The sequence below is a fragment of the Vanessa tameamea genome, chromosome 7 (genome assembly GCF_037043105.1).
Source record: "Vanessa tameamea isolate UH-Manoa-2023 chromosome 7, ilVanTame1 primary haplotype, whole genome shotgun sequence".
Lineage (NCBI taxonomy): Eukaryota > Metazoa > Arthropoda > Insecta > Lepidoptera > Nymphalidae > Vanessa > Vanessa tameamea.
In genome coordinates, this window is record NC_087315.1 from 1700785 (window position 1) to 1713306 (window position 12522).

The 12522-nt window shown below is 32.4% G+C and overlaps 1 protein-coding gene across 1 annotated transcript in view; it reads left to right on the forward strand.

Annotated features, from left to right (window-relative positions):
• Positions 1–7445, forward strand: part of LOC113392199 (aminopeptidase N) — a 31216-nt gene extending 23771 nt beyond the window's left edge. The window contains exons 6-14 of the mRNA XM_026628492.2: positions 170–326; positions 764–1023; positions 1442–1643; positions 1854–2134; positions 5354–5553; positions 5676–5843; positions 6145–6288; positions 6859–6937; positions 7137–7445. Of these exons, the coding sequence (XP_026484277.2) occupies positions 170–326; positions 764–1023; positions 1442–1643; positions 1854–2134; positions 5354–5553; positions 5676–5843; positions 6145–6288; positions 6859–6937; positions 7137–7301 (1656 nt within the window). The 3' untranslated portion in view covers positions 7302–7445. The remainder of the gene's footprint in view (positions 1–169; positions 327–763; positions 1024–1441; positions 1644–1853; positions 2135–5353; positions 5554–5675; positions 5844–6144; positions 6289–6858; positions 6938–7136) is intronic.
• The last annotated feature ends 5077 nt before the right edge of the window (positions 7446–12522 follow it).

The window sequence follows — 12522 nt, forward strand, 5'->3', positions numbered from 1 at the left end:
AAAAAAGTATATTTTTAATTGTGACTCATTCAATAAAAATGTAAAAATGTCATCAATGTAATCACTGATAAAATTGTTTTTGCATTTGCTGTTTATTGATTTGCATTATCACAACAATGTCATTACTTAGTAATAAATTAATCATCCATACTAATGATATGAATTTTAGGTTGAAAAAAGTTGGAAGCTAATGGAAATTTTCATACTTAACGAAGTTCAAAGCGTTTTTAAGTTAGACGCTTTGACATCATCTCATCAAATATCAGTTGAAGTTGGAAATCCGGAAGAAATCGGGGCTATATTCGATAAAATTTCTTATGGCAAAGGTATGGAGCGTTAAATTCAACAAAAAATGGATTGTATTGTTAGACATATTGTGGATTATGATATCCCCTGACCGATTTCGGTCACAGCGGCTCTTCTTAAGGGAGACTAACCTTACACAGGAAATATTATTAATGTACACGGGTGTGTTGACAAACACAAGTAAACTCTATATTCCTTCTCTCTTATAATCTGATGGGAAATTTGACAGATACAGAAAGAGCTTAGACTCACGATCGACGATTTTACGAATTTTCCGAGGCCTGGGAGTGGATACATATTTTTATTTGTGCGACCAGTGGTTTCAACCTAAGACCTCAGGATGCCCTTAGGCTAGTCAAAAGACCAATGAGGCAGTCATAGATTTAACGAATACGTAATAGGTAAAAGCGTTTATTGGTATCGTTATCTTTAAATATTATTTTATTTGTGTATATAGGTTCGGCAATACTTCGAATGATGAATCATTTCTTAACCGATGACGTATTCAATGCTGGCATAACTGATTATTTGAATGCGAAAAAGTTCGGAGATGCAGAACAGCGTGATTTATGGAGTGCTCTCACCAATGCTGCTAGAGAGAAAGACGCTTTTGATGCTGACGTTGGCGTTGTCATGGATTCTTGGACTTTGCAGACTGGTTTTCCTGTACTTACTATTATTAGAGACTATAAAAGTGGATCAATTACATTTAGACAGGTAAAGAGCATCAAATTTAATAAGGGACCATTGACCATGTTCGGTTGGTTACGTTTGATTAGGCATTTTTTTGAGAAAGATTAAAACCTATATAAAAATAACTAGTGTTACAAAAACCAATATTACGTTACCAGATAAAAATAACATAAGAAATATTAATGAGATTTGTGAAGTTGCTTAATCTTAAACAGGTGGATAGAGAAATCAATTTACGTAAAGACAATAAATAAATTATACACAAAGTATGCATTCTATGCTCAAAAAGTTTTATACTCAGCATGTGTTGCGTTAAAGTACTATACAGCTGGTTATACTGATTTTTTCACTAAAAAAAAAACTATAAAAAATATATATATAATCGAAAATAGTTATATTAATAATAGTTACGGTGAATGATATAACAAATTATTGATTCCAGGAAAGATTTGTCTTAATAAATGACACTTCGTATGAACACAATTCATCAGTGTGGTGGATCCCTATATCTTATACTACAGCTTCTGAAAAAGACTTCGAATCAACCCGACCCAAGCTGTGGCTCAGAGGTGAAAGATCTATTGTAGTCGACAATATATCCGTGAACGAAAAAGATTGGTTCATAGCTAACATTCAGCAAACAGGTGAGTTGTATTCTTAAGCGTTCTCTTAAATGTTTTGAAATATCTCCAATTACATTGATGTACATAGAAATGGAATTGTGGATTTAGATAAGTCTTAATGCCGTGTAAGAAGTGCGGCTATTAAAAGTATTGTTGTTTAATATTTTTGAATTGGGTATATAATGTCGTTGATTTTATTTAATGGTTTAAAATGTGTTATTTTAACGGCAGGCTTCTACCGAATTAACTACGACCAGAACAACTGGAAAATGTTGATAAAAGTTCTAAACAATCCATCTCGCTTTGAAGAAATACACCCAATCAATAGAGCTCAAATAATCGACGACGCTATGAACCTTGCTCTTTCTGGGCGTCTCGATTACAAAACAGCTTTGGATATATCTAGTTACTTGTTCCATGAGAGAAGCTATGTGCCCTGGAAGGCGGGGCTTGTAGCTTTGGGGTACATTGATACGATGCTGTCGAAGGGAGCGTATTATCTCGAGTATAAGGTAAGGTTAATCTTCTTTATATATTTATTACAAGCAAAACCGTCGACAGTCGTTGTCGGCCATGTATTGTAAATTGAAATCTTCTACGAAAAGTGCTGCATCTTCTGGTATTAGTTTTACGTATGTGGGTTAAGTCGCTTTTTAGTAAGGCAAAACAAAAATAGTATTTTCATTTCTTTGTAAAGGTTTATTTATTTACAAATCCAATTCTTGACAGACGTTACGTCGTGTAGTATATTCTAAACCTTAAGACCTTTGAAACGCGGTGTATATTCTAGTATAAGTTTTATATATTTTGATTTAGTTTTTTTCAAATAATTTTTTTTTTTTTTTATATTGATTATGACTCATCGCCTATAAATTAAGGATACTGATACTGGACAATGATCAATCGCTAAGACTCCGTATATTTTCATTGACTCGGAAATAAAATTTTGAACCCTGGGATTTGCAGCCTTATAGCCATTAGACTAACAGGCTAGTCTGATACTAGTATTGTTGGTTTAATGTAAAATGTTCTCGTCTCGAAGAAAAATTCGTACTGACAGATATTGCAAGCAATTATTAAACAGCGATACTGACGTACGTGTAAGGAATTACGGTTTTGTATCTTATCTGCATAAATAATAAATATTATTTCTTTAAAATGACAATAGATGGCGTTACTGGTACTAAAATAGGAATAAGCAGCAATAATAAATTATTACGACCATGACTGCGTAAAGCACAATACATACATAATATTTTTTATTATTTTACAGTGTATTTGTGAGGATAACACGGCTCAGTTAAGAAATAGTTGGTAAATTTTGTTAGTATGCAAGTTGAAAATGTTATTTCATATTTTGAATATGACTTAAGGGCGGTCCCTTATTGGGATCATTCGCTTGTACTGTAACAGCTGTTATTCGACAATTAAATAAACTAGTGAGAATGATTGGCACCCAATTCTAGTAAAAAAATGATAGTCTATCGCAAACGAATCGAAACGTTGCCGTTGAGCCGTGGATCTATTCTACTAATGCAAGCAACCAATTGCGGCTCGGTCAAATTTGGATCGGTATAAAGTCGAGATTTTATCGTAACAGATATAAATAAGTAGAATTAACCTTTAGCTACGTTTAAGCTATGGTTAATTTTTGCGAGGAATAGTCGAAGTTGGAACGAAACGTTGAAGGAACGTAACGTTCGAAATCGTAACATAGATCGATATATCACAGGCGACTCAAATTCTCTCTCATAGTCAGTGGTTAGTACTGTAACGTGTTAAAAACTGATTCTTAGATTTACAAGATGTTCATATTAAAAGTTTTAAATCAATGTCAAAGTTAATTTTATTTTCATGAAATATTTATACCATATATAATTTTTTCGATAATACTTTGGTACATCATTGTATTTAATGGTGGACTTTTACACGGTTAATTAAACTTGATAATAATTGTGACGCCAACGCTGATAAAATAACTTTAATTTATGGTTGAATCATTCTACCAGTTATTATGACGCTTTATATATATATAATTACATAACATTTGATAATATTTTGTAACTTTTTCAATAATTTAATTAATTTGTACATTTAAGTCTTCAAAATTGAAGACCCATGTCTGTACAAAATATAAATATCATCCTTCATTTTACTCTCCTGGAAAGGTGACAATTAGTCGTCCCGGGCTTCAAGCTAGTTTCATGTATTAAGTTTCATCAAATCAGTTCATTAACTTAGACGGGAAAGACAGACAGAGTTACTTTCGTATTTATTTATATATATAAATATATATTTTTAAAAATTATTAGAATTTATTTAAAAATAAAATTGAATTTAAACAGAAATTAAAACTTAATTATAAAATGAATACATGTGACAGAACTGGATGTCAGTCATGTACTGATTTGTTACGTTTAAAACTATACATTATTAAATTTTAAAGAATCAGCAAGTTACTAGAAACTCACGGAAGGTCTGGTTCCCTGAGATTCCTTAGTTGGCAGAATCTGTGTACTGCGCAACATAACTACGTATCTGTTTGTGGTGAAGCTTTCTATTGTTTGATTGAATTAGTTATTAATGTGTCTTATGTATCGTAATTATAAAATTATTTATGTGAATACGAAATTTTAATGATCTACTGGTATTTTATTGTTTGTTGTAATAATCGTTTAAATAATAAGAAATTCAATTCATAGAAAATAATTCATCGAAAATATCACCGTATTTTATTTTTATTACGTACTGTATATAATTTAATTTAATTACTGGAATTTATTGCTTGATTTTTTTTTATAACAATGCATTACAAATATAACAAATTTAAGGTATTTTTATAATGTTTTAGTTTTTTAATAGCGTATCAAGTTATCTATAGCACAGTTCCTAATGATAACGTTTATGATCGATTAAAACCCGCTGTAAATAGTATTTTGATAGGAGAACCAACTATATGTACTTTAAAATATAAGTCCAGAATAATCAAAATATTATTGTTATTAAGTACCGATCCGACAAGCTTAAGATTTGATAGTATGTTTCGTATTATGCTTAGTATGTTGTAAAATTGAAAACTATCTAAAATTTACTTACCGCCCACTCAACCGATATTAGAATATTTCTGTAGATTGCTCTTCGCTGGTAGAACCAAAGAGGAATTCTTAGAATTGTTGTGTTCCTGTTTGAAGGATGAGTGAGCTTATATTATTTCAGAGACACGTGACATAACAACACGTGACATAGCCCTCAAGGTTAGTGGTGCATTGGTGATGTAAGAAATGGTTAATATTTTTACAGCGCCAATGTCTATAGACCGTGGTAACCTCTTACTGTCAGTTGGCCCAAAAGATCGTCCGTCTATCCATTACATAAAAAAATATAATTAGTGGACTCGTCCCAAAAGTTGACAAAGGAGTAAATGTAGAGTTTATTCAATAACGCTGCTTTAAATGGGATTTGTGGGTACAAGCCTTGTAGATTTTTATTCAAACCGTATAAGTTCCCTTACGACGTTTTCACCACCAAGCACGATATAAATTTTAATATTAAAACATCAATTAATAAAAGAAGGCTTAAACGATTGGGGAGAACCTTCATAGTTAAATTCATAAATCGCGTGAGTTGTTAGTTTTCTGTTTGAAATGTAATTATTATCTGAATTTGTATTTCGAATTAAACTAAAATGTGCCTCTCAAAAGGTGTTTTTGTAAAATGAAACATATTTTCAGAGTTACGTATTACGTCTCTTAAGCGGCGCCGTTCAGGATCTTGGGTGGGAAGTATCTGCGAATGAGAGCGTAGTTCGAGCTCAGCACAGAGCGGACATGCTTTCTACAGCTTGCCATCTCCAGCATGTGGATTGTTTGGAACACGCTGTCAGGATGTACACGAACTGGATGTTGACCCCCAACCCCGATGCGTATAACGAGTAAGCTTTTTATAAGGTTATTGGACAAGCGGGCACTTCTAGTAGGAACCGCTATCTCTGAAATGCCTTTGAAATTAAAACTTATTTAAATATATGATGTTAAAAACTAATTGTATTTTTAGGATACACGCAGATATTAGAAGTACTGTGTATTGCGTCGGGGTTCAAGCGGGAGGCGCGAGGGAATGGCGTTTTGCATGGGATCGTTTTATGGTGGCGAGTGCTCCTTCTGAGAGGGAACTACTACTCTCAGTGTTAGGATGTACCAGGGCACCATATCTGTTATACAGGTCTCGTATATTACAATATAAGAGATTACTTGAATGAGTTTTTAACCGTTCAAAAAGTGGAGGACTATGCATTTATTCGTGGTTAATTTTCTGTGTGTCTATTTTTTTTTTAATATTATTTGAATTACTTAAAAATAGATATTACTCAAAAATTACTAAACGAATTTAGATAACATAAGCTTCATTCCATATTACTAATTACATTTCTGTTAAATTTTGAAGGTTTTTTTTGTTATTGTATTTTTTAGATTGTCTTTTTTAGTGTACTGTTTAAGCCTTGGATTTTATGTTCTTTTTTCAGATATCTTGACTTATCGCTTCGAAACGACAGTGGAATACGTAAACAAGACACAGTGAGGGTATTTTCAGCAGTCGCTAGTTCTTCTATCGGAGAACCAATTGCTTTCAACTTTGTTAGAGCTAATTGGCAAAGACTTAAAGAATAGTGAGTTACTTTTTATATTTTAATGTTTTAGTAATCGATTTTGCTTAGGGCCCTTCTGATTGGATAATAATCAATTGCCAAGTGCTATAGTTGTAGCAGTGTGCTTACAACCAAAGGTTGCACTCTTTCTATTTTATTTCTTTCTGTCTCGTAATCCAAGGGGACACGACCTGGAATAGTTCAGGTGTAGAATCAGCAGCTTTACGTGATTTCGGAGTTAGCGGAGTGTAACTAATGGGATTTCTTAAACTTCGGGCTGCTACTGAGTAATCGTTGACGGAAAAACTATTATCGTGCAAATAGTGTTCGATTTTCTTTGTGTTTGCCGCCTTATAAATTAGCTAGATCGAAGAGACTGTCCAACAAATATTATAACAATAATTTCTTCAGCCATTAACGAACAAAGGCTGTAACTTAATTTCTGGTTTGAATTATTATGATTGAGTCTCAATAAAGTAATCAGAATCTGAGTTTCAAGATTATTATTTTACTTAGTAAGTGAGCGTTTTGAAATTTATATCGAATCCTTATTAATTATTAATTACATACTTTAGTTTGGATTTTTTTCAGTGTCGGATCTGTCTCTACCCTCAACTCTATACTCAAAGTTGTCACCAGGAGACTGAATCAAGTTCATGAATACGATGAGGTAATAAATAAAAATAAACACTAACAAAACTTAATTATGTATAGATAATATAAATATTTTATTTCTAATTGTACATACTAAGATTCTTATCTGTTTTCTCGGTAGAATTCTTTATCGGAATTCACAACACATATTCACCACATACACCAGGATGACAAAACACAATTGTATTTCTAATTTTAATATTTTCTTTTCCCAGTTAAAGAGGTTCGTCGCAACATCTTGCAGTGACCTTGGACGACCTGTGCAACAAGTACTGGAACGAACTGCAGCGAACGTACAGTGGATGGAAAAGAATTACCAAACAATCGTCAACTGGCTCTTAAAAGCAGACAAATCTCTACCCCATACTACAGATGCGTGATCGATTGCACTGATTTCCTACTTGTGATTAATTTAGCATAATTCTCGAATACTAACTAAGTACGTTCATAATTTATACGTATTCAATTGTTAACTTTAGTATGATACAGATCGGTGTAATGAAGTAATCGTAGTTGGTAATACAAGATCGATGAGAATACTGTCAAACTAGTCTAAGAAATCTGTACGATCCTTTGTAATAATTTTTTGACTGCGAAATAAAAGGTTCTTTTTTTCGAGAATTTTCTAGTTGCAGTTCGGCGTCTGGATGCTGACATTGGTTACAGTGCCTCAGAAAGCTAATATAGAATGCACCTGTGTTTGCGAATAGTTATGCAATAATAAGTTTTAAGCCTTCGTAGAGTCAATCAGCATCACAGTTCACCATTACTATTTGCAAATAAATGTTATAAGTAATAAAATCATATCAGTGTATATAATAAAACTTTTCGAAAACAAATCAAATGAAGTCAAATAATTTTACTCGTTGTCCTTCATCTCCCCGGCAAGATCAGCTGGAGGTTACCATATTAATATATACTAAGAGTAATATAAGATGGTAGTTTTTGTTTGTTCATTTATAAGGATTTGTTTGTAAATTATTAATGTGATTAAAAAGGAGGTCCTTCGATATTATTGAGTATAGATTGTCATTTTTTTTTTGTCGCAACTACAAATACAGTTATCGTTTGTGTTCGTGTTTTGATTTTGTAAATATTTAAATTTGCGAAAATTTTCGTTTGAGTTAAATCTATGTTATTTAATCTAGCTTCATTTTAAGTAAGTCACGGTAACATTTATCTTATAATTATAATGTAATTGGTAACGTGATAATATTTTGATAGATACCGGTTGCATCTGAAAAATACTTATAATATATAAGGCTATTGAATATCATGGGAATCCCCTTGAACTCCGAAATGGTGACATTTGACGATTGGATTGAATTGTTCAGAGCTGCTCGTATTTTATATGATATATAAATCCTTTTTAAAAATAAACATATTAAATAGTAATCTAGGGATTTATTTTTGTGATAAGTTTGATGTCTGTCTTAAATTGATAATGAATGCATTAAATTGAAAAAATAAGGGATTGAGATACCTAAAAATCACGTATCTCAAAATATCTCTGAGTTAATGTGGATAAGATTCACCGATGCAAGTTAATATAGACAAACTGCAAGTGTTGGAATTAATTCTACCACGACTAGACACCTAGTCCGTAATCGTGGTAAAGGCTTTAAACTATTTCTAAATTGGTGAGAATGAGGAAACGTATGTAAGTATGCCCATTAATGAAATGATTAAATTACTAAGAAACAAACGCAATCACATAAGACATATTGTAATTGGAAGCCCTATCAGTAATCATGAAGAGATAAGTATGGCATTTCGCTGACGTATAATTTACTTGGCAATGGTGATTTATCCAACAAGTTTGATGCAATGACCAAAATTTTTTCTACGTTTATTATGTAATTCGAATCCTAGTCCCATACTTGTTTCAATCAATTGGAATTTTCTGCCATTATCTCCTGGACTATGTTCGAATCTAATCAGATATCGTAGATCAGATAAATACAACGTTTAATCCGGTATCGCTTAATACATAATTTTAAACAAATTATTAAAGCTGTAAAAAACGTAAGCGGCCGAAGAGAAGATAGATTTGTGAAATATTCATAGACAAGCAAGAAAACTTATTTATTTACCCATTTATATATTTACTTTTTTCTCTAATATAGGTAAGGCAAAGTGATAAATGGTCACCACCACCCATAGACGTTGGCGGTATAAGAAATATTTACCAATTCATACATCGCCAATGCGCCACCAACTTTGGGAGCTAAGATGTTATGACACCCTTCTAACAGTACTAAGTTATTATTATTGTTATTAGACGGACGGGCAAATGGACCACCCGATGGTAAGTGGTCACGACCGACATAAACATTGGCGCTATAAGAAATAATACCTATTGCTTACATCAATCCAATCAAACCAAACCTGGCAGCTAAAATATATCCCTTGTGCCTGTAGTTACTTAGTTAAGTAATGCTGTTTGGCGGTAGAAAATCTAACACGAGGGAGATATTATCCGACACATGTAAATGACATGAAACAAATAAAAGTTCATCGTTAAACACGAGATGAATTATAATCACAAATGAAGCAACTGAACATTCAGTGATGCGATGTTGTTGTGTTTGAAATTTGAATTCCCCGAATCCTGTTCAACCTATAAATCAAATCAACTATTGTTAGGGCAAGTTATTTTTTAGGTTTGGTATACCTGATGTCACAGAAAAAATTTAGGAACTGAACAGTTATAAATTGTAACTTATAGCTGTTTAATGTAATCAGACAGAGACAAAAAAATTAAAGATATTTTTTTTTCGATTCAGATACGAAATTAACCTTTACAGGGCCGGATCCACTCTTGAACCCAATCACTGAATATATATCCTTCCTTCATGCAAAAAGATTTTTCGATTAATTAAAATAATACGATAGTTCAAGTTTTCATTTTTTTATGTATATCATAAAAGCCCGACAGATTTGTGCAATACGGAAAATACTGAAATGTAATGACAAAATTTTATTTTTAAATAATACATTATTTACAGTACAACGCCAATTCTGAACAGATTAATAATAATACTTAGCGGTCTTACGTACAAATGTTGTTTAGTTAATGTTTAATTATATACTGATTTCTCTATTTTTGTCATCATTGCGTTCATTCATAAGAAGACGTTATTGCTTAACTAATAACTACGTCGGATTAACCAATGGGAAACGAGGGGGGCGGACCAACTAAAAATTGAGAAATAAAGTTTTAAGCTCATTGTTGGTAAAATTGTGGAAGCTAAATATTTATCTTATTTTAATATAATATTGAAAAAGAACATTGTCATTATGCATAAAATTTATTTATCGTAGTAAATTAGAAAAGAGTAAAGAGGCTCCGAGATGTGCATTCTCTAGGGGCCCCAACATGGTTAATCCGGTCCTGCTAATCACCTTTTAAACAACATTTATAGGTAAAGTGCGAGGGGTGTAACGTAAAATTCAAAAAGGAAATTTATTGTATGTAAATGAATACGTATGTAACTTTGAAATGTTTAGAAATAAATGTTTTTAGTAAACTCTTTTGTTTCATTTATTTTACAGTTTGAACAACGAGAGGACTAAACTTGACTGATATAATTTAAATCTATTTCATTTTTATTTGCTATAATATAATTAAAATCAATAGATAGACTGACAAATGTAAAAAAGAGTAAAGTAACAAATTGTTAACGTCCCACTACTGGGCAAAGGCCGTCTCTCTTCTCTTTTGAGAAGCTTAGCACCTTACTCCATCACTCCAGTAAGGGAATATACGTGGTAGATTCTCATCCAGCACGTTCACAATGTTTTCAAGAATTGAATCTGTTGTTGTTACTAATAATATGGTATATAAGTGCGTAGGTTCGATTCTGATCCTATGGGGCTGATTTGTCATCCTTATTACAACGCGATGGTGGTGGCATCAAAAAGGCCATAGCCCAGTAGAGAGAAATTAACTGGCTTGTGAATCAAAATTAAAATCTACCAAACTATTTATAAGCCCTATTGCTGGGCTGATGTTGAGGATAATGAAAGTCACTAACTGGTTCACGATTTATTAACGAGACAGTACAATTATACGGACTGTGACGCACTGTTTTACATATGCAATGTTTCGACTTTTATACATGATATCAAAGAGTAAGAGATACACAGATGTGAAACATTTTAGTCATAGAACATGTGAGCTTTATCAATTGTTTACTTTAATACCTATGTGCATATACGGCACAGCCCGAATGGAACACAGATCAAAGGGGTATTAGTAGTTCCTCGCAAATAGACATTACCGGTGATTTTTTCAAGTAAAAGTATGTTAGCTGAGCTGGAAAACACGTAGCGCTATCAACGAATGTTTTATTCTATTTCAGTTTTTTCATATAAATAACGACTATGTAGGTCATTTTTGATTAAATAATATACGATCGGTATCAATATTTTTGCTTTAACACGTTTACCATATTTTAATACGGTTATTAAAATACGGTTCGATATGAACTCAGCAATGATTTGTGAAATACATGATTCTGCCTGAATTCTATAAGACATATTTGATTACAATTTTTTTTATGTAAGGAAATATTATTATTTAATGAGTTATTGTTTAAACAACAGCAAAGATCGTTAGCAATCGCCACGTGTATAAGAGTAATAATTATACAAAATTAGGGTCATTCGGTGTGAATGAGGCCTGGACGAAGGTGATCCCTATCAACTTTTCTGTTCTTTTGCCCCAAAAGTTCTCCATCCCATTTACGACGTTCTTCCTCCTAAAGTAACTCGACTTATTAATGTTGAATGTTTGTTGTAAATATAATGGCGGAAAAGATTAACACTGAGTTCTTCTTCAAGTTCTTCACGGTAGATTTTCCGAAACGGTGATAGCTTTAAATTTAATTCAATACTGTATAACATAACGATTCCGAAGCACCTTTTTGGACCTACTTGAATAAAGAATATTTTGATTTTTTTACTTTGAACACATTGAGTTTAATATAATTGAGCTGGAAATGGTTTTGTTTATATATGTTATTTGTATAAAAAATATGTTTATCTAATTATATAACTGTAAACACATAATCTAAAACAACACGTTTTATGTTATGGGTTTACAAAAAATCTACTACTATTATGCCTTCAAAATTAGATTAACCCTGTTATCTTGAGCGTTCCGTTCAATCTTCATTGTGTCTTCGCAATTGCATGTAACATTGGCTCAATAATCTGTGTGCTCCTGGCACAAATAATAGCCACACAAAAAGAGTGCAGTAAGACAGGCACTTAAGATAAATAAGACTATTACTTCTTATTCCTTTATAATAATAAATATTGGACAACATCACATACATTACTCTGATCCCAATGTAAGCAGCTAAAGCACATGTGTTATGGAAAATTAGAAGTAACGACGGTACCATAAACACCCAGACCCAAGACAACATAGAAAACTAATGAACTTTTTCTACATCGACTTGGCCGGGAATCGAACCCGGGGCCTCGAGTGGCGTACCCATGAAAACCGGTGTACACACTACTTGATCACGAAGGTCATCAAAGGTCACCTTTATACAACAAATTTATCTTTGTGACTGGAGTATTTTTACTAAC